Here is a 25,319-nt window from a genome sequence, read left to right as displayed (position 1 = left end):
AGTCCACCTCTTGTCTGATGACTGCTGCAGACGGGCGGCATCTCAAAGCGATGCATAGATCAGCTCTTCTAGACGATACTATGTTTCTCAGGTTGCTCTAATTCTTTGTGTTGGTCTTTAGCATTTTGATTCCCACCAACTCTTTCATTCTGTGGGCAACAGCGTCTCTCAGGCTGGTTTATGTGTCTATCTATCCATTTTGTTACACCTTCATCCCGAGTGGGGACCTGTTGCATGCTCAAGCTTTGAGTTTGAGTAATTCTTATTTCTGTCTGAGATTAGGATGCGTATAGTTCATCTGAATCAGGAATGGTTTTCCATGGTATATTGACGAATAATGCTTCACACTTCAAAGAAGGAAAGAAACTGGAATGTTGGAAAGTTTATTTGAACAGTCAGAGGGAAAACAACAGTGTTAATATGAAACACTGAGCCTCGGTGTGTTAGCAGAGAAGAACTGAAGTGTAAACTAAAAAAAACAAACAAAAAGTAACCCAGAGAGCTTAGTACTCAGAGCAAGTGTCTTCCTCAGGTTGCCTCATTATATTGATCTCAGGGTGTCCTACAAAAATACAAAACACATTAAGTAAAAACATGTATGAGTGTTACTACAGAGGACCAGAGCTAACAGGAACAGTCAGCTTCTTCCAGTCTGCAATGCTTTTATTTCAGCCAGCATGAACATTTGCTTCATGCTTTGCTCTTATCGGAGCTCTCCTGCTCTGCTCCCTCTCCTCCGCTCCCGAAACGCTGGTGAAGCTCAGATGACAGCACCGAGCAGCAGGATTTCTGGGAAACAGCAGAGGAACCGTAAAGAGCAGGAACACCACATGACCCGACTCCGCCGTGTGAGTCTCTCTGCCTACCTTGCCATCTTTGGCTCGGCTGCGGGCCCTGGACAGGAGCTCGAGAACGGCCAGCAGCAGCCCCACGCCCAGGCCCAGTCCAAGCAGCAGGAAGAGGCCGCGCAGGTCGTAGGGCTTCAGCGCATCCGACGCGTGCGTCTCATCAGAGCCCAGGCAGCTGCTGGCCCACCACTTCTCCCGCAGGTGTGTTAGCTCCCCCGACTCACTGAGCTGGAGGATGGCGATGGTCAAGTTCTTCACCAGCGGAGAACCTAGTGGGGTAAGAAAGGAGGGATTGAGAGGAGACAAGAGGAGCTGGCGCCTGTCTCCAGAGGTCACTGGGTGAAAGGTCAGATGGACCAGGCCGATTGCCAGTCCATCCCAAAACTGCTACCTCCAATGAGATTCAGTTTTTTATGTCAGAAGAATTAAAATATTATATCTGCAAAGATGAACTGAAGATGCTGAGAATGTGGTGTGAAGTAGCTAAAGTGACTTGCTGTGTAAAAGTTGCTGTATATATAAAATGTTCTGTGAATGCCATCCACTGGAAGGTCTTGTGGAGAAGATTATTTAATTAGCATTTGATCATTTTTAAGTTACTCTCATTTCACTTGAGTAAGATTATTTCACACAGAAACACGTAATTTTTTACCACAAGTTACTGTACAATAGAGTTTACTTACTCATCTCAGCTAACAATGTGCAGCCTGGCGCATGCATATTAACATCAATACTAATTATGGCTTCATCTGATTCAATGTGTAATGTGATTGAACAGGAAAACGTTTTCTGTTCTTCACTCAGCAGTGTGGAAGAAGCAGCAGCGGTGCATGTGATGCTGGCAGATGCACAAGCCTCACCCCGAGGCGCAGCGATGCTGTATGACCTCATGGAGATGACCTCTTGGGCCCGGGTTATCTTACAGTACCGAGCCACGGCCAAGTCCAGGGACACAGCTTCCCCGATGAAGGCGAAGCGTCCCTCCTGAGCCAGGCGAACCCCCTCCTGCATGCTGGACACGTAGCTCTTTTTGCGCTCCATGTGCTGATGGATGCGGCGGTAGACGGGGTTGATGGAATTCTGGGAAAATAAAAAAATGAGTCATTTCATGTGGTCAGCCGGTTAAAGGAGTCGGATCAGCTGGCGGACGCCAGTTTTTCTCTGTGCCTTGAAGAAGAGCATGGTGGAGCCGTTCTCCACTGTTCCGTAGTCGATCACGTTCTGGTTGGCCAGCTCCTCGAAGCTGGTGATGGAGGTGTGCCTGGTCTTGTTGTGCAGCACCGAGTTGAAGTTGACAAAGTAGCAGGCGAGCAGCAGCACTGCAAATATCCACCAGATGGCGCCAACAACCCGCCCAGACAGAGCTTTAGGGTGAGGGCCGGCACCTGGGAGGACAAAGACGGGATCAGCTCTCCACAATCCGGCCTCCAAAAGCAGGAGAGATTAGAGTTGAAACTCTAATCTAAACAATTATCACGGGATTGTTGCGTTTTTCTAAATCTGCTCCACATTACGGCACCACTGGCTCTAATGCCGCACAGGCAGGCAGCCAGAGGGAAGGAAGAGTGAAACCCCTCAGACAGACATGAGAACTGTCGATGGGCCATCAGAGCAGAGCAGTCTGGCTGTTTTATGAAAGATGAGGGGCGAAGAAAACGTCACATATAGTTTTGTGGAGAACAGAGCAGAGGAATGAGAGGCTGGGCTGAGAACCACTGAGAGCGTGGAGATGAAAACAGAACCTTCTGGGTTCTAAAACTGTGCAGTAATAAACTCACACGATATGAACCAACAAAGCAAAACTGGGGAGAATTTGAAGATTTTTTTTCCCCACAAGTCTCTATTTAAGATCTGATAAAAGTTGTGTTTTAAAACCGACTGGTACAAATTTTCTTGCAGTCGTTTAAAATAAATAAAGTGTTGATAATATTTGCAAGGATTCCATAGGGATGTTAAAGGGTTACAGTTTGTTATCCTGAAAACAATCTATCACAGTAAGACGTGAGGATCTGAAGATGATTTTGTTTTTTTTTCTTATCAAGGCATCCCAGAATTTTGAGAAAGATGTGCCTAAAAAAGACAGCCAGCAGAGGGCGTGGTTGCTCCTGAGTCTGGTCAGCACCATGTCCAGTGTTACCTTGCAGGGTCAGCGCTCCTGTGATGTACCAGAAACTGTGCAGGAGAGTAAAACTGTGCTCGTCTGCTTCTGGGTCGGCCCATTCCATGGGGCTGATTCTGAGAGGGGAAACATGACGGGCGGTTTGGTTAGAGGGGCCCAAATCTAAACCCTTCATATTCGTGTTGCTTGGAGAAAACAAGTAAATTACTGTTTTAAATCCATTAAGTTACATGGAAATGTTTCTTCTACATTGTTGGAGTTTGGTTGTGTGAGTTTATATTTTAAACAGAACACTAATGTAGAAGCCTAAATTCAGTTTTAGTTCATTCAGACATTTAGGATAAATTATGTTTATATTTCAAGTGGACCGAAGGTGAAAGACGGAGAGCGTCAAGCTTGTGGCTTCATTATTTAGGAAACTACATATATGTTACATATGTATTTAAATGTCTCCATATCTCCTTTTAAATTGTTTGGTTAAGGTGACATTAGAAAAAAATTCAATAAATGCATCATAAGAAAACATGGTGAAATTTTACTCATGTTTTTTTCTTCTTTTTTTTTGTTCAGACTGTATTACATTGGATTCTGATGTTATTGTAAAAATAACTGCTGTTTATTACTTTTTAAATTTGTTTTGTAACTTTCAATAATCAATTAAATAATGACTGCCTGGAACAACCAGACAGTAACAACTCTAATTTATTTGTGGACAATTGGCCTGTTCAGATTTTTATATATATATATATATATATATATATTATATATATATATAATATATATATAATATATATATATATATATATATATATATATATATATATATATATATTATATATATATATGAAATATTTCTCAGGAAATCCAGCTTGAAATACCAAGACACAATTCAGCTTGACACACTACAGGCAGGTGTTTGCAAAGGAACCAATCCATAAGCAGCATTCATTTTCCTTGGCCCTGACTGGCTGGATCCCCAAGAGAGGAAATTAGGAAGTATGTAGATGTCACACTCGTCTGCACTCGACAGTTTCTACTGTGTGTGTATTAATGCTTATTAATGTATTCATCAATTCATTATGTGTTTTGAAGTAGTCAAATGTGGGTAAAACACTTGTTTGTGAAACGTTTAGCCTCGTCAGAAACATTTTTGTTCATTACAATGCAGAGTAGTTTTCAAAGTTTTATTAACATTGCATTTTTTGTTTGTTTTGTTTTTAGGCTGTTGCCTTTCTAGTACAGTTAATAGGCGAGATAAGGAGATGTGAGAGAAGGGGAAGACGTGATTGAGGACTACAGCCTTTGCACATGCTGAGAACGCTCTGTCACCCTGCACACCCTGCACATGTTTGAAGCTGAAATCAGAAATAACGTTTGGAGCCCTCTGTTTTGGAGTTGAACTCACCTGCCCACCAAGAACACACAGAGTCCTGTTAGCAGGAAAGCAATGAGAACACCGACCCACATCTCTGTGGAGAACGGGGACAGCAGGCTGAAGGAGTGGTCCTCAGAGTCAGCGCTTTTACGCATGATGAAGCTGAGTCCAGTTTGGATGAAGGGCGTGGTCATGTCCACGAAATGCTCTCTGACGGCAGTGACGGTCAGCGGGGCCACGGCCAGATCAGCCTCCTGGTACAGATTGCAGCAACAAGCAGAGTCACAATTTCAGGACAGGAGGGACGTCATGTCAGCCGAAGCTCCCCATTTAACGTGTGGTTAAATGTGTCAGTACACATTTAACCACACGTTTCATACTTTAATAGTGATAACAGTTGATTGTAGCCTGGATCGAGTAGAATTGTCTGCTACACATCTCTGCTTAATGAGATTCCTCCCATTGAACTGGGTTTCTCAGGTTCACAGGTTGCCTTTCATCCTGACCAATCAGCAAACAGAAAGAGGAGTTGTAAACGATTAACGTCATTTTCCAAACTCTTTAAGAATTTCAGACTTCCTGATTTTAGTTTGCCAAACTACAACCATAAGTGCACATTGGAGGAAGTGAACGTTGTCACTCTTCCAAATATTAAGCAGTTAAACTACCAGGCAGAAAACATAAAAAATACTTCTGCCTGTTGAGTTGAAAAATACTGTGTGTTATGAGAACAGATTACACAAGCTGTGTAATCTGTTGTGTAATTTCTCTACTGAAATTTGTTTGTCCAAGAATCATTTCAATCCACTGAACACGCAAAAGTGCACAGTATCCCACAGTAACACTGTCATTCGGTGGACACGCATTTTATACAATGGATGATGTGAAACCAAGTTACAAGGTTGAGAAAAAGGAAGGAAGGAACCTCTGGTTTCAACCTAGAATCCCTGCGGTGGAGGACAGGTTAAACCTGGGAGTCGTCATTTCCTTAAAACACCTGCTGTGTCTTAATCTTTATCTATGTATTCATTCCTCATTGAAACCAAGACTTCCATACTTTCCCATCTTTTTGACATCATCAACTTACCCCTCTGATTATTTCTCCAATCATGCCGTTCCAGTTCCCAGATGAGTCCATGGCTCCATACCTGCCGTCCTTCACTGGGCGGACGTTGTACTTGAAGCCCAGCTTCTTGGACAGCTCTGAGATCAGGTCAATGCAGAAGCCCTCCAACTGGGAGCCTCTGCTCATGGCGTATGGGTCATCCTGGGAAAGCGGAACAAGTTGTATGTGGTGGATCACTGTGGAAAAGTAAGTCTCAGAAAATGGAATGTGAATTGATAAAATGTGAAAATCAAAACAGAGAAATACTTATCCCTGAATAAATATTAGTTCCATGTAGGTAATAATCTGAAGTTAATGCTTTTGCGTGTTCTGTCTGAATAAATATAATACACTTTATGGCCTGTGACACAAACAAGCTCAAGCCTTTTATTGAAAGTACTTCAGTTATGGAACAAAAGTGTTGCCGTGTCTTTATGACCCGTCAACATCTCTATGTCTGAGGTAGTCATGCTGTATTTAATGCTGCTCATCTGGCACATAAGAGGTGCATATGGGCCATGTATTCCTGTACACATTTGTACATATTGACATTTGAGGCATCCATCACAAATGTTATTAAACAAAGTAGAACTTTCCAACTCAAAATTACAACCCAAGGTGCTTTTCTAGTTGAGTTTCTAAAACTGATTCTCAAGTCTTGAATAGAGCCTTTGACTCTGCATAACACAGCTGCATAATACTGAATACTGATAGCTTATAGGAATGTATTTAACTGTATCTGGGTTAGTTTTTATCACGTTAAATGTGTGGTGCTGTACAATCCTAATGGCGAAAATGTAGTTGGATGTCCCCTAAGCTTTATGTCATGTTTATTTGACCTGATTATGGCGTTTATATGTTCTAAAATATGAGGTGTGAATATCGTGCTCAGTCACTATCAGGCTACAAACACTGCAGAAAAAAATGTCATGCACAACTTTGCGGTCAGGACTGACGATGAACCTCAGACCTCGGAGATATTCCAGATGACCATTTCCTGAATTGCAATCACATATCTCAAATTCCAGAGCCCTTTCCTGTTTTATCGCTGGGAAAACATGTTCTTGTCCAAACTGCCACTGTGGTTGGACATTCCCATGGTGTTTATATTTGCACATAAATGTCTGAGCAGATGAATGTGGAACCTTCAGGGATCTGGTCCAGCTCCACACGTCTCTTCATATATTGGCTGATTTCTTTTCATCTTGTCCCATAGTGTGTTTGTCTTAAATACATGCACAGATGTGTCTCCCACTGAGAATCAACCTATAGAAAACGTACAATGCTATGACATCATCATTGGGCTTTCCTAAATCTTTTAAAAACATAGTAATCCCAATTAAGGTAAACCTTAATGTTTGAATTTTGAAATAAGACCCCTAGTGTAACACCAAAATATTTACATAAATTTACATAATTAACTCAAATGATTCCAGGCCCTGATGTCATTCCTGACTTTAAAAGGAGCAACTTTTGTGCTTTTTTCCTCTAGGCATTCATGCTCAATGAAAGGTGGAGAGCAAGGATACCTTTATAGTGGTGATGGATAACTCCTTGGCATCTGCAATGAGAGAGACAAAAGTCACAGGGTGGGATTGTGATGAAGAAGCATGGTAATGCGACTGTACATAAACATAAGCAGACAATGAAAGGTTTTAGAGTTGCCACTTGTTCGACTGATGGGCAGCAGCTCCCACAGAGCTAATGAAGCAGATCATCGCTCTGCGCTGCGTCATGTTCTCCTCAAAGCCACAGCGGTAAATTGGCCAAACGGCCCCCACAGGACCATGGCGGTTTTGTTGAGGTTGTTTTGCAGGAGATTTCAGAAAGCAGCTCCATGCTGAGCGGAGGGCTGAGAGGTACAATGAAGGGGTTGACCAGGCCCCCTCCCCCTGAGGGGATCAAATTGTGGACCAATCCTTCTTGGGCCCTTGTGTAATCAGAGCAGGGGGCAAACCCAGCCGTTTGATTTTGTCACGCCTAGTTGTTTTCATTTTGCCATAACTGACCAATGGCGATACGGCGAGTCCGGCAGGACCTAACATGTGCTGCCAGGGTTGGTCGGAGACGGGAGCGGAGGTGCCAGGGGCGCGGGCCTTTCAGAGCTGCATGCCGTAACAAAGCCGGCCTGGCTGGATCTCACAAAGCCCATGACACTCTGTCAGCCTCCTCCAGAGAGGATGGCAGGACGGAAAATCTGCCGAGATGCCTGAGACATCCGGTCCGGTCCGGTCCTGTCTGCTGCTGACCCCCTCCACCTAGGGTTAATTGATTCATCGCAGCGTGGCAGCAGCCAACTAGCACGCTGCCCTCTCTGTGCTTTGATGGGACTCCAGCAGTCCAGTACAGCCAGTGGGGTGAAGGCAGAGATTGATTTGGGAGCGTGACCTTTCCTCGCGGGTCAGCCAGAGCAGGCCGGCACAGAGTGCAGAAACATGACTGCAGGAGGAAGTGATGTCACTGCCTCTGTGAGAAACTACCAGGCATAAAACACAAGCTGTAAGACAGGTGTTAAAGGAGCCCTTACTTAAAGCTTTTATTGTATAGAGTGGCAGAATTGGTACAAGAAAATACATCTTAAATTAAAGAAATGTATTTAAAAGGACACATTTTAAAGAAAATCTTCCTTTCATTAAAACTTTTTAAGGTTCCAAAATTCTGCAGTTTGCTTAGATGGCAGAAAATCAGTGGATCAGATGCTTATTTATAAAGCACTTCAATGCAGAAATATTTATGAAATTAGAAATAATTTAAAACGAAATATGTTGATTATTTTTGAGCCGATTAACAGACATGAAATAATTGTAGCCTAATCCAAGGACAAAATATCTGCTGACCATCCCCTTTAGTTTATTTCAGTGTATGTAGAATACATAACGTATTTACTATAACCAGCAATCTTGAGCAGCACGTATACAAGTCTGATTGGCAGTGGTAAGACGCTCCTCGTGGCTCTGATTGGCTGATTTTGACTGAGCGGTGTATTTCTGTTGGTGGCAGTAGGACCACAGGGAGCAGGTGGATTTTTCAAAGATGATCTGCCTCATATTATACTGTCATGACAGAGTGAGTTGAATATATTCCTGTATTTCACAGATGCGTAAAAAAAACAAAAAACAACACATTCTTCGAAACTTTACCTCGTGCAACTTCAACAGAAACTGTGAATGTGTGTTACGTTTTTTATGGCTAAAACATGATTACTCATCATTCAGTGAATAAGGTAGAGGTAGTCAAAGAATTACTTCATCATAATGGGAAGAAGTGCAGCACAAGTCCATTTTGTTTTTCAGTTACTTGAGTAAATGTAACTAGTTGCTCCTCCTCAGACCTCAAACAGGAGGAGTTTCTCACAGCCTGTTTTATTTCAGCTGTAAGCAGAAAGCTTTGACAAGCAGGCGAAGCATTGACACCAAACAACTGGGTTTTCATCCATCCACGTCCCGCATTTTTAGAAGAACAAGATGTTCCCCAACACAGAAAACCCATCTATCCCAAACAATCCAGGTGATAATAATCGACCTCCTCTCCTCCCACTTCAAGACAAACAGGTTTTTTCCCCCCTCAGATCTGATGGGTGAAGTGGAGTTTTTCCCTCACCTGCAGTATGGCTCCACGCAGTCAGGGCGCTCACACAAACCAAAGCCAAAACCGCTCTCATGTTTCCACAGAGCTGGAAAGAACAGGATAATGACTACGGGTGGGTTTCACAATAATTAATAAAACCACTTTGGTGGCTACATGCTACCTTTACAAAGGAGACCTCTTACCTAATTTCTGCCAGAGATGATGAAAAGTGAGAGTTCTGTACGAGGAGAAATTCCAGGTCCTGTCCGAGGCGTGTGGGAGGAACTGGGCGCAGCAGAGAGCAGTTTGGGGGTTTATATGGTGGGTCCAAAGAGGGAGGAGATCAGACCCAGGATCACAGGAAGCTGAGTCTGACAGAGATGAGGATGAGGTTCCTCATGTGTGCAGGCAGACTGTTACCAGTTTGACCAGAATATGTTTGTCTTCAGTCAACTGGTTCAACATCTGTCCACAATGCTTGGCATGTTGATATGTGCTGCACACATTTTGGGGTTATAAGGTGTGGAATGTCAATCACTACATGTGGGCTTTGGACGGTTACATAACAGTCTGAAATCGGGAGGGAGTGTGTGTGTGTGTGTGTGTGTGTGTGTGTGTGTGTGTGGAGGGGAGGTGTTGGAAAGTCCAGGAGCCCACCACTCCTGGAGAGGGAGTGTGTTGCAATGGGTCCTGGTGGAGCAACAAAACAGACGATAACACCCCCATCCTAATCCCCAAGACTGAACACAGAAAAGCCCCTGAACAAACATTTGAACTGAATGAAAGTCAAGAGAACAGCTTGCTCTAGCTTTCATCTCACTGGCCTAAATTACAATCCAACCTAAAAAGTTCAGCTTCCTTCCAGCTCTCCAACCCCAGGTCTAACAGTTTGCTGCATTATCTGCCGAAGTCCTTTTTCTTGGAAGAGAATCTACCAAATCTGTCCTACAGCTTATGCTTACAAACTGATTTATTTGCTCAGAGCCTCTGAGAACAGGCAGCGGTTTCAGCCTGAGAGCAGAAAGTGCATTCACTCCGAGACAAAAACATTCTGTCAGGGTTGAAGTGCTAGACGGGGCCTTGAGGTTTCAGTTGAGAGGCCGAGTCGTGCCAAATTGTCCAGATAAATACGGCTTTAAGAGGGGCTCGGTGGTTTTCCTGGAATCCTAATGAAGCCGTCTTTTGTGCTTGTGAGCTGGCAGGAGCAGAGTCTGTGGCTCTAAAACAAGCATGTCGTGCTTCACAAAGTCCTACGGATCTGAAGAAGGCCTGGCAGGGTCCGACAGTGCACTGGAGGTGGCCGTCAGCTTTTCACACCACCAAATGGACAATGGTTGAAGCTCTGAGTGACAAACCAGTGTCCTGAGAAAGCAAGGAGGGGCTGAGCAGAGTCTGTCCGGATTTCAAGACTGGGGAGCGGAGACCATTTGAAATTCTGTTTACCAGAACTCCATCTTCAGTTCAAAGGTTTGTTTCTAATGTTTTTTCCTTCATTGTTATTAGTCTTTTTTTTAGAAACCCAATTCACCACAATTGGATAATCTCACAAAAATATCCACACTTCTTTTCCATATTTTCACCCATTAAAATAAATATATTCCATTGCAATTTTATGTGAAAGTCCAACACAAAGTGGTATGCAATTATGGAGCAGAAAGACAATTATACATGATTCAAAATATGAGTGTGGTGTGCAAAAGTAGTGGATGGTTCCTGACACATATCCCTGGAGGGTTCCCAGATATGTACTACAGTTTATTCATTTATCCTCATCAGCCACTTGTAATTTAAATCATGTAGTAATTATTTATGCCATTCATTTAAATGGTCAGTTGCTGAATCTTCACGTGTGTAGTATGTGGAAACCAGTCCTTCCGCAAAGAAAATTTTCCCCAGTTCTAAAATCCTTCCACTGTCTCCCCGTAGCTCAGAGAATAGACTTTAAAATACTGTTAGTTTGTAAATCACTTCACCAAAGTACATTAAAGATCTGCTGCTGGTCTATCAACCTTCCAGACCACTCATGCTTTCTGGTTCTGTTTCTGCTCTGCATCCCCAGAACCAGAACCTAACATGGAAAAGCAGCATTAAGCTTCACCACAAATCTGGAACAAACTTATAAAAAACTGCAGATGAAGCAAAGACTTGTTTTAAATCAGGATTAAAACACAGCCAGTTCAGTTGCTTTTCAACTTTAATAAATGGAATATTGACCAACATATTTGATGAGTGTTGATGATTTTAAAGATGGCACTTGACAAGATGTAATGTCTGTTAATGTTTTTTTTTATAATTAACTATATGTTGTTTTTGTGAAGCTTGTTTCACTATGTAAATCACTTTGAACTGCTGTTTTACTGAAATGGGCTACACAAATAAACTGGATTGATTTATGTGAATACAGGACATTTACAAGAACCGAACATCTTATTATAAAATATAAAAATCCTCAAACCAATTTAAGCAAGGTTCCAAGAAGTCTTAATGTGGTGAGGAAGACTAATATTTTCTTGGTACGCAAGAAATTAGTACAAACATGTTTTTCGTCTCTCAATGATTCGTTGAACTTGCTCTTTTTTTGCCCTGTGTCTTTGTTCTTCAACATTCCTTGCTCCTGTGGGGAGTCTGTTCTTCTTTCTCCCCTCCTGCTGCAGAGGCTGGGTGGAGCGGTGGCTGCTAAACGAAGACCCAAGCAGAGGACATAATTGGAGCTGCCAACACCGAGGCCAGACGCTCATTCATGTCAGTCTGCGTCAGCCTCAGTTTAGCTGCTCCATTAATGAATCCTCCGGCTTCCTGGGACTTGGGCAGCTTCTGACAGATTAGACACAAATGAAGCAAATGAGGTGTGAAGCGTTCAGTGTTAACCGAGTTTTATTCATGTCATAATTACACATTGTTTGAACTCAATATTGTCTTCAGAGTTTCTGCTCAAAGGACTTGGACGGCAGGGCAAACGGAACAAACAAGATCATTCCCATCTTCCTTTAGTAGCACGGAGAAACGAAAGCAGGGATTTGGACGCAATGCCCTGCTCGCCAACACGAGGTGATCCGAAAAGCAGCTAAAATCTTAAATCTTCATATAAAAACATTGATAAAATGAAGGAAATCAGTAGTGTGCTTAAAAAGGCATGCGGTCAACTTAAAGGGCCAGGTCAAAGCGGCTCAGTCAAAGAACAGGGCGTCGGCGCCTGGACATGCCACAGACTACAGTCAACAGAATAGGAGCTCAGTCCGGTTACAACAGAACGGCTAGAATTAGTCCTTGAAAAAAAAAATTAACATTTTCAATTCTGCAGTGAGAAACCAGTCCATCTTTTTCTGCAAAGACAAGACTTTCAGCATCAAATGGTACATATTTCTTTATGACATGCTATCATGTTCAAAATATTGCTAATAGATGGATGAGTTGGCGATGCCTCCACATAAACAATCTAATTTATATCTAAAAAGTTCAAGCAAATTAAAAAAAAAAGTATTAAAATCCTGTTCTCTAGTGTCTATTGCTACTGTGAGGTCATGTCTAAAAAATACAGAAACATGAGAGCAGGTCAGATTCAACACAAATATCAGTTAATATATTATATAAAAACTCTTCACTAAAGTCCATTTTCCAACTACCACAGGGCAGAGCTTGTTCCTTTAAAAGGAACTGTACCAGGTAAGGGGATGATGAAGAGTACAGGGTGTGTGTGTGAGGAAGAGGGGGAGAGCAGGGACAACCAGAACCTTCTGCAGGGAGACAGAATGACCGGTGAGTACAGTATTACAATAACTGCATCCTCAGTGTGTAAGCTTGAACCAGGAAGAGTGATGGGAAAGTGAGCGGAGGGGATGAGGCTCATCCCTGCCTCCAGTTCCTGCTGTGGAAAAGCACCTCATGGTTTCTACGAGTAGTGGTCGTTTGAGTTTAACTGAGTCGGGCTCAGATGCTCTGCTGGGAGAAACCGGCAGATATGACATGTAAAAAAGGAAATGGATTCAAAACAAGTTTCTAGCTGCGTCTCCCACCATCAGTTCCAAGTCGGGTCGTTCTCAGAGCTGCAGCCTGAAGAACAGTTGGGCGCTGTCAGCTGTCATGGGTGGCTGGACATGGGAGGGGGGCTCCAGCTGGCTCAGCAGGTCCAGGCTGCTGCAGGGACTCTGGCCCACAGAGCATGCTCCCTCTGGGTTCCCCCGCTCCTCCATGGGACCAGCTCCACTGCCACTGCTCTCAGTGCTCCCAGTGAAGCTGAAGCTCGCGCTTCTGGCCTGAAGCAAACCCTGGAGCCGCTTCCTTTCCTGGGCCTGTTTGGCCCTGTTGGCGATGTAGCGGACTCTGCTCTGGCTCCTTGATGAGGTCCGTCTCACCAGCGCCTCCTCAGCCTCCTGCCCGCCCACTTCCCTAGCTCCGCCCTCCGGGATGAAGTCGCAGGGACTCAGCGGCTCCACGTCGGTCAGCCGGCGTAGCTGCTCCATCAGGTCGCTCTGCGGCCGGCTCCTCGGAGCGCTGCCTTTACGCAGCGTATCTCTGCTGGGGCGTACAATGAAACTGTGGCTGATGCTGCGGTACTTGCTGTCAAAGTTGCAGGAGATGTCCTCAGAGGTCAGGTCCCCGAGACTCTTTGACATGGATGCAGCTGAGGTTGCAGTGCCACTTGGCCTTTTGGGCGACGCCAATTTGAGTCCTTCCACATAAAGCCGGCACCAGGTGTGCCTTCTTTGGGTCAGTCTGCTAGGTGACTCGTCTGCACCATTCTTGGCTGGCTGCAGTGGGTGGGGCTTAAGATCGTCTTTGGGACAGCTCCTCTGCTGAAGGTTGGGGTTGGACTTGCTCTTACTGACCCTCACTGTGTCGCATGGAGCCTGCGCGGCGTGGTGGCAGTCGATCCAGGAGGCATCACAGCCACTACTGGGACTGGGCAGAACGCCCAGGCTCCTTCTGGCCAGGTTAGGTAGAGACAGGTCGATCACTGTATCGTTGGAAGAGATGCTGGAGGACGAGGACATGCTGTCTCGGTGGCTGCCAGGCTCCAGTTTGCTCCAGAGTCGATCGTTCATGGTGGCGTCTGTACAGACCTCTGGTACAGCCGATTGGGCCGGCTTGACTCCCTTCCCCAAAACGTACCCTTCACTCTTTGCCCGTCTTACTGGGACAGGTTGTGCCAGGGAGCTGAAAAGAGCTCTTCTAAGTTGGGGAGGCTGAGCAGCCGGGGGCCCTTGGCTTCCCGGCGGCCGTGTTTCACCTGGGGGCTCTGCTCTGTGATGAGGCTTTCTTTCACCTGGAGCGAGAGTTTCTGGGGTTTTCCTCTGTTCAGGTATCTTCTCCTCTAAGGCACCTCTTGTTGCCTGGGCGACTCGGGGGGACAGAGACGGTTCAGCCATCTCTACAGGGAAAGAAGTGGAGGCTTTAACCTCTCTGCTGACTTTAGTGGCACCGTGTGCTGCGTTGTACAAAGGACTGCTGGCTGTAGTGGCTGAAGGGACAGCTGATGGTGGATGCAGCGGTGTAGGAGTGGAGTGATGCAGTGACAGGCTCTGCTCTGGACTGGAGGCAGAGCGGATCAAACAGCTGCTACTGGGATTTCCCCCTTTTAGTGAAGGAATGCGAGGAGGGGAGCTTGATTCCTGCACCATGGAAGAGTCTGAGGAGAAAGCAGCAAAGAAACTTTAGTAACCACATGGAGTCCATCATCCTGTTCAGTTTAATGTTCACAGCCAGTTTTTATCAGTGTAATGCTATGGTATACAATCTTAACAGCTGGATTTACGTGTCTGTATGTGTTTTGATGTGACCAGGAGACGGAACGTCAGCAGAACTGACAGTATGCCATGTTTTCTCTGTGCCTCACAATCAGGAGCTGAGATGTAACGCTAAGAGCTGAGGAAATGTAGCAGAAAGGACCCACTTTGCTCTCCAGCCGACACGACCCATCACAACACAGCTGGACTCGAGATAATCTGGAAAACCTCCTGCAGAGTGACGGCAGGGGGGATGTTGCCAAGTTCCCTCCACGCATCACAACATGGTCCAGATTCCTTTCAGTAAACACGAGCTGCCAGCTCAGCCTCAGACCATGACAGAAGCCAGTAGTGGGCTAGCAGACATGCCACGCAACAACACCGCCACTTTCATACGAATCTTTTTAACTCCGGCGTAGTCTCCATGACTTCGTCACAACCTGCAGATTTGTCTGTTATTAGGCAGGTTCCTGCAGATGAACCAGCAACTAAATTGAAAAAGTAGCAGATTGATTCTGCACTTCATTCATACAGAAATGCACCTCTTGGGTCAGACACTGATGTTACACTGATGTCTGAAAGACCTTGCTTTGAGTTAAAAAAAAAATTTTTTATATAAATATATAATATGTAAATACATAACATGAATGACTTATTTCCATCCTTTGAACAACTCCCTGTCCCCCTTCAAAAAAACAACCTTGAGGAACAAACTCTCCATCTCATTTTTGTTAGACCACTCAATGTGCAGAGAGAAACACTTTGATTTAGTTTATTACTAAACGTTAGCAATGCAGAAAGAAACTGTCACTTTCCAAAGGGTTTAACCAAATCACATGGCTAAAGCCAGTACACCCCTGGATGCAGTCTCTATGCTGATTTGAAAGGCTCAAGCTTCTATTAATTTTAGCCACGATTCTGGAAAAGGACACACTGTGTGTCCATTTTCAGAATCGTGTCACACAGCCTTAGATGATTTAGAGAGTGAGGATGAATTAGAGCACAATGGCTTAGTTCATGGAAACAGTGCTGTAAAAAAAATAGATTGGTGTGAATGTAAAACCTACAGAAATTCTGATGTTATTAACTTGTTTAAACTGTCTACTATTAGCATATTTGTGATTATGGTGCTGAAGCTTGCAATAGAGGAAAAAGTCTACACCCCCCATCACCATTGAAGACCACCCAGTTACTGAAAAACACCCACTGTGAGCCCACCTCGCCCCTTTTGTACAGAAATCTACGGAGGGTTTGTCCCTTTATCTCCATCAGTCTTCTGAGTTAGTTTGATTGTCCTCATTCTTTAGGAACCATTCTTCTTTTTATATTCCTGTTTAAGGCTTTTTAAAAACTTTTTTCCCCCACAAAAATGAGCAAATAAATAAGTCCCATCCCCAGGAGCAAAGGGTAGATGGAGAAAAGATGGTTGGTGTCAGAAAGGACAGTGAAGTGAAGGTGTTGCAGTACTGCTGGCATGCATGTAGAGAGTTTACCTGGCTCTGGTCATCCCCTCAATTCTGCACTAGGAACAGAGAAAGCGTGCAAAGAGGAACAGAGAGGAAAACAGGGAATTATCCAAACTGCAACAAGAAGGAGGAAGAGAAGCAGGCAAGCAGCTTGTAGGACAGAACGCAACTCATCAGGACACGTTGCTCTCTAATATCATGATGTTCTACACAGAAACTGGGACTGGAACATACTATAGCATACAGTAAGCATCTGCCAACATCATATGACTATTATCTACTTCAGCCAGAACCTAACATTTCTAAACACATTCTGCTTTCCCCAAAAGATCCATTTGCATATAAAATATCTCCACCACATGATCTACCAACAGGAAGACGGGAAGGGGGGAGCGTCGGGGTGGAACAGCTGGGTTCAACCAGAACAGCAAAACAGGGAAATTTATCATGTGAGCAGGAGGTTTCTCATGGACGCAGAGCAAATATCAGAAACTCGTGACTCTCAGCCCATCACACAGAAAACCTTCCAGGACTCCAGCTTATTAGAAGCTGTAGAACATGGAGGAACCATGAGGCTCAGGAACGTTACAATTAATGAGCCGGGGCCAAAATATACAATCCAGCAGGTTAAAACAACAAAAAATAAAGGTCTAGTGTGAATGTTTGAGTTACTAGTCCACTTTACTGAAGCCTTCTCCAATAACCTAGATCATTTTTTCTGCCATTGTTCTGGATTTGGATTTTGGGTGTTTTTTTCTTTGTAGTCTCAAACAATAAGAGTTCATCACAGTAGAGCTGATAGAGTTCTTCAAGGCTGGACTACTGTGACTCTATACTATCAGGAAGTCCACAAAATGCTTCAAAATGCTGCACAGAGACTTCTTGAAAAGAGGAAAAGAAAATGTTCCCTTTTGATAAAGCTTTTAGTTAGCTTATCCTGAGTTATTCTGTAGCCGTCTCAGAGAATCTCATTTTGATTTATCTGAACTGAGACTGGCTCCAGTAAAGACAGGCCTTGAAGATGCTGTCCCACGGCATCACACTGCCTCCACCAAAAACTGCCTGGTATTGACGGAAAGAATTTTTCATACCTGAAAACTTGATTCTGTTGCTTAACCAAGATGTGTGTCTTTTTCCAAATGTATAGAAATTTAAGCGAGAATAAAGCCTTTAACATTACAAAAAAAAAAAAAAAAATTTTTGCTTTTTGTGTCAAATTAAAAAATCTAAGTTAAAAAAAAACATGGAGAAACGTTCATGTCTAGTAAATCAACATGCTGCTTCAGCTGCTGTAGAGTTCTGAATAAAATCTGAGTCATTAATCACTGGGATCACAGACAAGAGAATTAAAGAGCTGCAGAGTTCTCTGCTGGCTGGTAAACAGATGTCTGAAAGCAAAGCTTTGACAACGACATCGAACTAATTCCAGTTTACAAAAAACTTACCACTGTTCTCATCTGTCGAGCATGTTGGTAATATTAGGAGGGGGATATTTAGAGAAACAAACCGAGTTAATTATTAGAAGACTGTTGGAGTAAAATATTTGACTCAATGACAATGGTAGAATAAGGAAAAACAGAGTACTATGACTACAACCACACTGGACTCATGTTTACCGCCATACGATCAAGGACACAATGGGTGAAAAGGTTTCTCACTACAGTGGACTAAGGTTCGACCTACATCCACTACCAAACATCGACTCCAAGTCTATAATGGAAGCTCGACTGCAGTTACCACCAGGTTGGCCTCAGGCTCATCTTACCAGCAAAAAACATGGGGGACTTATGGTGCAGCTCTTCCATTTTCTGGGCAAACAGGGCGTTCATCTCTCGCTGCAGGGTCCCTGCCGCCCTCTTGCGGCTGTCGAGGACAGAGCGCGGAGGCAGCATGGGAAGCGACTCCAAGCTGTTCAGACTGTCACAGCTGCTGCTGTCGCTGAGCAACAGAGCTTCACTCGCAGTCAGTGGTTTTAATGGAGCGGTTGATGAGCAACAGACAGACCCGTAGTTGGGGGGCGTGGTCTGTTGCCAACATAGGCTGGTCCTGCAGTCTGGAGCCATGCAAGGTGCTGGTGTAACAGCGTTAGGGGAGCGCCTGCGTGGAACGCTGCAGGACCGGATGCTCCTGGGATGAGCTTGAGGATGAGGCCGGAGGTGTTGGGGACCGAGAGTCTGTCTGTCCTTTGATCTGGAGAACAGGGTGGTACATAGGACAGCCTGAGGGGGGCACTGAAACTGGGCTTCTACGCAGGAAGTGGTTTTGGACAGAGGCTGCTGTAAGTCAAGAGGGGCAGCTGCTGTCTTGGTAACTGAATCTTGTTGAACTTGTCTCTTGTTTGGGTCTGAACGAACATTTCTCTCCTGTCTGACGGTGTCCGTCTTTCCAGACTTGCCTTTTTGTGTTTCCTCAACCTTTCGTTCAGCTTCGGGACTCTCCTTGGAGCCAATCACACAGGTGATGCAGTTGGAGGACATCCCCACCCTACCTGAGCTACTGAGAGCCACTCGAGCAAACACGCCTGGCTTCATGTCCAGCGGTTCATGAAAGCGGAGACGGCTGGCCCGCTTCAAAGGCTCACTCATGGGTCGGCGCTGAGCAAAAGGTGAGCCCTTACCTTTGCTCTCCTCTGGGTGGAGAGCTCCGTTCGTGTCAGGACGGTCCCAGGGACCCTTGGCTTGGTGGGGGTCCACCGATTCCCCGATGTGATGCTGTGGTGAAGGAGTGAACTGGTAGGATGTGGCCGCAGATGCCTTCTCTCTGTCCTCAAACTCCCGCTCCTCACTTGCCCCCTCCGAGCTGTAATCTTTGGTGTCGATGGCGAGCTCAGGGAAACCCTTCTTCACTTTGGGCTGGCCTCTGGTGGGGGCGCTGGCGGTGCGGCGCAGGAGGTGGGCACCGAACGGGTGCTTACGGCCGGGGTGCACAACAGCATGGCTGTCCAGGGAAGCCTGCTTTGGGTTTCTGTGAAACAGACCCTTTATACCACCGGCTGCTCTGGCCTGTGGAAGAAACAGGAAGTGGTGTGAAACACCGAATCAAACAAAGGCTGATGTTTCCATATGTGAAGGGACTCACTTATGTTAGAAAAGAAAAAATACACAAGCCATTTTAACACAGTAAGCATGCATGCACATATTATACACACACACATTTACAGAAGAGCCATCTGTAAATGATCAACCATACAGCATTGTGCAAAAGTTTCAAATTATCCCACATATCTCTTTTTTCTCCCAAACAATTTATCTACCAAACCGATCTTCCTCAGGCCTTGTGATTCTCTTTCAAATGTTTTCTTTTCACTCATTTTCAGCCTACTACTAGACCATTCTCGTAGGACAACGTTTTAAAGACCCTTTTATATGAATCATTTAGGCTACATTCACACAGCAGTAACATTGCCACCCGTCTGAACAACTCAGTTCCGATCTTTAGACCAAGTATGCATCCAATTGTTTCAAAGCGCCTGCAGTCTGAACGGTCAAGACTCTTTTTACCCAAATTTTGTGTCATTGATGTGAGGCAGACGTAAAAACCAGCTGAAAATGATAATTATGAAAGAAGATGTCACAGAAGCACATCACGTCCCAATTCCCCACGACTAGTTCTGAGTACAAATCCAAACAAACTTGTCTGGCTGCAGTCAATGATCCGCTACAGGCGTTGCTACCAGCTGTGCTGTCTTTTCTTTAAGCTACTTTCATCTTTTTATGAGTTTGTTTTATGATACTGTCGGCTCTGAATAAACATTAAAATAGATGGCTCCATCCATCATTACTTCCACAAATGTAAAGAAAAAAAAAAAAAAAAAAAAAAATGCTACTAGGGTCAATTACCAAAAGTGGTTAAAAAAAAAAAACAAAAAAAAAAACCTGCCAACATTAAGCTTTAGAAAGGCTTTAGAAAGCCTGGAGAACTACTGAACAAATACGACCCCAGTGATTCCTGGAAGGACTAACCTGCATGAAAAACATTTTCAAGAAATCAGAAATGGTGAAAAAAGTGTGGTATTAATATTAATCATTGTTATTAGACAGTAAAGTCTGCTCACCAACTTTAACTCTTACTATGATAACTTGATTATTGCACATCTGAATTAACTTTCCAGCTGAACACTGTCTGTTGGTAGGACACCAAAAACTTGTCTGGAAAAAAGAAAATGCTTTCAATGCTACATGTTCAGGGCAAGTTCACACTGTACGAACACTTAGACAATGATGGTGATGCTTCTGAAACTCAATAGGAGATGAAAATTATAACTGAGCAGAGCAGACACAAAGGAGTGTTAGTGGGATGAGGTAGAAAGTATCTTTCTAGCACATGGAAGAGCAGGTTGATATCCAATCTAACAAACAATAGTTGAAATTAGATTCCAAAACGAAACTGCTGTAGATCAAGGCTTTGCAACATAGAGAGAGCACTGAGCTCTGCTTTCTCTTTCTTTAGCACAAGATGAATAAAATAAAAGTGTTTTTTTTTGTTTTTTTTGCAGAGGACATTTCCCTTTCTTTTTTGTTAATACACAGATCAAAGTGTCTGACCACATTACTCAAGAAGTATTAGAATAATAAAAAAATGTTTGTGAGGAAATGCACCTGCAGGGTGTTAAAAAGGTATTTGCTCCCTGACAGATTTCTTCTGTTTTTGCTTTTTTTCCACACTGATGATCTGTTAGTAAATTTTTCCTAATGAACAAATTGTAGTAACGTTTCTTTGTTAGGATTTCGACCTACTTTGCTTTGCCAGACAGGCGCAATTCAAATGATTTCTTGATTCTACAAGTCTGGTAGTGATCAGGTCTGGGACAGTGAAATTGAACTCAGCGTTAAACAAAAAGTGGCTAATCGTTCAAAAACTGCAGTTTGTATCGACTCATATTATCACTGATGAGCTGAAACATTTAGATATGCCAAAAAAAGTGAAGACATAAGAAATCTGAACAAAATAAAATACTTTTTCAAACCACTGTACACACAACTTTTGTTGAATGGAATGAATAGAGGGCCCAGGAAGATGGTGAGAAAAGTAGATCCAAACAGCCCGACAATGACAGTGTGGTGAATCATGCTTAGTGGAAGAAAAGGGACAAAATCCAGAGGCTGAGTGGAATGTGGATTAAAATGAAGACATTTTTATTTCATTTCTGTTGTTTATTGCAACAAGACGTTTGTTTTTACTTTGTTGCAAGGCAATGACTATAAATAATTTTCACACCAATTATTTTATTACAATGATTTATGATTAGCCTAGTGTTAAGCAGATATTTATCTGCATGTCGGTAGCATGCTATGTGTTGCAATAGTCTTCTAAAAACGAAAATTCTGCAACCCGTCCCGAGAAAACTAAAAGTATCACTGAAGACATTGATGTCTATGATCATATAGTAGTCCTGACCATTTTAAAATCTCTGAAACTATTTAAAGCATGGAATGGTATTTTCTATTCTAGTTGGCTACTTGTAGGTTTTCAAAAAAGAAAAAAAATCCCTCTTTTCTCTGATTATGATTTCTATCATTTTTTTTCCATTTGCCATGGCCCGTCACTTACACAACTATCTAGAATAAAAGTTCTGGTATATATGGAATACTCAACAATACTGATACTAACAATTTATGTAGTACACATTAAAATTAGTGGCAGTAATGAGAATTTTTTGTCAACTTCCATGAGACAGATAGAGAATGGCTCGCTGCCACACTATAAAACCTGAGATTTACTTAGTCTCTAAAGTTCTAATAATAAAATAAAAAAAAGATTAACTGTGTAGCAATTAATTATGTAACTATCCTAACCCTGGCAAGAAGGATCATTTGTGGTGCTAGAGATGGTGCATTGCTGGTGTGAGATTTGGCTTTGAATCTCCATCTATGCTGAGTGAGAGCTGCTGTTTTAAGTGGAGAATGCTAAAAAGGACCTTTTGATGTGTCATGATTACCAGCTGGTTTTGCCCAGTTTATCAGATTTTGTTGTAAATTTCACCTTGATGTCAAAGCGGTCATTCACAGCATGGCTGGAGACAACTGAGAAGATCCTGCTTTAATTTTTTTTTCAAAACAATACAACAACAACAACAACAGTGAGGATTAAAAGTGAAGACAGCCAAACAGATTTCTTGAGATGGTATTTCTAACATTGGATCTACTCAAGGGTAATGAATCCAGCCAGTTCAAGGCTTCATAACTCATGTGCAACATGAGTTGGCCTGAGTTCCTTATGCTAGAATTTGGCTGATAAATGTGTTGGGTGGTGGATTGTTAAGGTGGAGATTGTAGCTCATGCAAGATGCCAACTGGAGCTCACAACACCTGAGTTTTAAGGTGCAGCTTCAAGGCTCCTAAAACTGTCCTGCCGTTAGAGTTTGGTAAGAGGCGCTTCCACTGAAATCAGAAACAGACACAGGAAGAGAGGGAAAAATCTGAGAGAGGATGAAAGAGGGGGAAAAGAGATGTGGGGTGGACCGAGACAGAAATCACAACAGGAAGCACACAGAGACAGCAGAGAAAAGGAAGTTCAAAGTGAGGACATTATGAAGAACAAAGCGGTCATTCACAGCATGGCTGGAGACAACTGAGAAGATCCAAACAAACGAGACAAAAGCAATACAATGAAAAGCCAAACTGCCATCTTGTGCTGCTTTATATACAAATATTAAACCTGACACTTCTAAAAAAGAAATAAGTAACTGTTACAGGAAAATGTCATACCACATTTATATAAAAGCCACATCCTGCAGCTTTGAAGTGTCTCTCTTCAAGGAGGAGAAGTCAGGCTCAGACAGTCATGAGCAGAAATCGGGTCTCCACACACTCATGTAAAACTCAGACACTTGCAAACACCAACCAAAGTTTTTCCAAGGGTTTGACTTTTAGCACATCAGCATCCCAAGACTGTGATGGTTTCAGTAAATTTAGCAAACTACTGCTATTCTACCAAGTTCATTGAGTGTTAAATTAAAAGCGAAAGGAGACCTTTTTGCTCCCTGGAGACATTTCCCCTCTTCTGAATGGCTTCTTTAAAGGCTGATGACAAGCTAAGCTGCAAAACTCTTGGCCATTAGTCAGAATGCATCCAATCACTCCACAGACCAAACACTGAATAAAAACTGAAGCGGCAGAGTTTGCAAAACACGTTCTTTTAACCGTGAAACCTTTAGCTGTGCATTTCTTGAAAATCCAACATACAGAATGGCCTTATTGGCCTACTACTACTACTAGCACACAATAAGGTGTGAAAAGACTCAGCCCTGTGTCAAACATACAATTAGAGAAGAGGACGGCCTCCTCAGGAAGTACCTACCTTACCGGTGATGTCATTCACAGCCACATGAACAAAAATGGAAGCTTCCTCCATGCCTTCCAGGTAAACGTGGCGATAACCTGCACACAGATCCCAGCATTATTCATTCTGAGGAAATACAACTTGTGTAGCATGCTAAGAATCAATTAACAGGAGATTATGATGTCTTTGTGTGTGCTTGGTGAAAGACCTGGGGTGGCAGGGCAGGATGGAGGGTGGGGTTGAAGTCAACCTACTGCCTTGTGTCAGCAGATTTGTATTAAAAATGATGTGGTTTAGGGCTCCAATCTGTGATGTTGGCATTACAAGGAGCTAGAGAGGACCAGACCACAGCAAATAGTGGCTACCTCATTTCTAACCATCAACACACACTGAACCAGAAGTTCTGAAGAACTCCAAGACAGAAAAACAGAATCATGCAGTTCAAATTTCTACAATTCGTTTTCGATGGAGACTTAGTTTGGTTTTGTTGTTTTTAGGTGTAAAACATTACACTTTGAAAATACAATCAAGTACGAATAAAGTTCTTCTATAATTACTACATAATAATAAAATACAAATATGAAAAAATTGGTTGACATTCTTACAAAGAGAAAAAGCTGTACAGTTTTCCTCTTTGCAGACAACAGGCTTGCTTATATCTACAACAGAACATTTTGTTTAATGAAAATGATCCTTCTGGAAGTACAGCACCAATAGGATCCCCTGAAATCTGCTATATTTTTTTTTTTTATTATTATATCAAAATATTGCTCTTTCTTAAATAAAGAGTTGGTAATTTACAGTGCTGCTGTTTAAAATCATTTTCAGGGACTTGAAGATTTGATATTGAACTCTTTAGAGAAATAATAATACAACAAAAACAAACAAAAAAAACTATTTGCAGACAACTATTCATTTGTCTTTCCATTAGATAATGAGTCAAAGAGAAACAGTTGGAACCTGGTTTATACAGATAGATCATGCTTCAGCTAAAGGTCATTGTCTCTGATTCCTACCTGGCATCATGCTGTGGAATGCAATGGTCCGCTGTCCGATGAAGTCTTGGCCAATGGGGTCATGATCCCACACAAGAAAACGCACAAGGGCAAGCTCTGGCATGTGAACCGTGAAGACCAGAGTTTCCTCCCACATCGGATTGAACCCTGGAAGAGGCAAAAGTGAGGCAATGGACCAGGTGAAGGTGGATGTGGAGGGGTGCAAAGGAAGAGATGGAGGCAAGAGGAGGAGGACAAGAAGAAAGGGGTGAAAAATAAGTGGAGATTATGCAGGAAAAGAGAAAGAAGGTTGCAGGAGACAAACAGAAAGTGAGCTCTGTGCTCATTCATTATTCAGGATCTTGTGCTTCTCAGTCAGAGACAGCAGACTGAGAGGTGCTGCCGCTGCACAATAAGCTGTGGTATTCAGTTCTACATCAGGAGCCAAACATGCAGTTCAGTCACTGAAGGTGAGAGTCTGATTCAGCAGCGGCCCCACAAACTTACGCGGGTCAAAGCAGAGCTCCTCTGTCCCACACCATCACACCAAATGGGATATTTATGCACTAATACAAGTATTAACTGGAGCACACAGAGTGACATTATGCTATGATGATCAGGTGCGTGGTTACTTATCAGTCAGCAAACAACTCACCGTTATCATCCACCACTCTGGTCTGCTCTTTGCAGCAGTCCACTGGGAGGCCGATGATCTCCACCTCCACAAACGGATCGATAATCTGACAGAATGATGTCACACAGCATTAGGCAGAGAATAGAAAAACAACAAAACTCCTCGATAGACCAGAGAAACAATGATATTATTAACACAGTTACTAG

At 43.3% G+C, this 25,319-nt stretch overlaps 2 protein-coding genes across 2 annotated transcripts in view; both read right to left on the bottom strand.

The window, feature by feature from the left end:
• Positions 1-367: 367 nt before the first annotated feature.
• si:ch211-251b21.1 (uncharacterized protein LOC571720 homolog) lies at positions 368-9,350 on the bottom strand. The gene is made up of 10 exons (XM_055048595.1): positions 9,218-9,350; positions 9,048-9,120; positions 6,977-7,008; positions 5,430-5,609; positions 4,373-4,596; positions 2,986-3,083; positions 2,016-2,233; positions 1,709-1,928; positions 867-1,117; positions 368-789 (listed from the first exon to the last, which is right to left on the bottom strand). The coding sequence occupies exons 2-10, from the start codon at positions 9,106-9,108 to the stop codon at positions 691-693; spliced, it is 1,383 nt and encodes a 460-aa protein (XP_054904570.1). The 5' UTR covers positions 9,109-9,120; positions 9,218-9,350; the 3' UTR covers positions 368-690.
• Positions 9,351-11,870: 2,520 nt separating this feature from the next.
• plch2a (phospholipase C, eta 2a) overlaps positions 11,871-25,319 on the bottom strand; it is a 126,136-nt gene continuing 112,687 nt past the window's right edge. Inside the window, exons 19-23 of the mRNA XM_055048459.1 lie at positions 25,135-25,219; positions 24,501-24,647; positions 23,503-23,582; positions 18,821-19,205; positions 11,871-14,640 (exon numbers count right to left, since the gene is read on the bottom strand). Coding sequence (XP_054904434.1) covers positions 13,052-14,640; positions 18,821-19,205; positions 23,503-23,582; positions 24,501-24,647; positions 25,135-25,219 — 2,286 coding nt within the window. The 3' untranslated portion in view covers positions 11,871-13,051. The remainder of the gene's footprint in view (positions 14,641-18,820; positions 19,206-23,502; positions 23,583-24,500; positions 24,648-25,134; positions 25,220-25,319) is intronic.

Source organism: Poeciliopsis prolifica, unplaced genomic scaffold (genome assembly GCF_027474105.1).
Source record: "Poeciliopsis prolifica strain line A6 unplaced genomic scaffold, Auburn_PproV2 SCAFFOLD027, whole genome shotgun sequence".
Taxonomy (NCBI): Eukaryota; Metazoa; Chordata; class Actinopteri; order Cyprinodontiformes; family Poeciliidae; genus Poeciliopsis; species Poeciliopsis prolifica.
This window is presented reverse-complemented; position numbering and strand designations above follow the sequence as displayed.

Coding starts and splice junctions, on each gene's coding strand:
- si:ch211-251b21.1 (XM_055048595.1), bottom strand. CDS start 9,108: ATGAGAGCGGTTTTGGCTTTGGTTTGTGTGAGCGCCCTGACTGCGTGG. Junction 4,597..5,429: donor TTGGAGAAATAATCAGAGGG/GTAAGTTGATGA, acceptor AATCTGTACCAG/GAGGCTGATCTGGCCGTGGC. Junction 1,929..2,015: donor CCACCATGCTCTTCTTCAAG/GCACAGAGAAAA, acceptor TTATTTTCCCAG/AATTCCATCAACCCCGTCTA.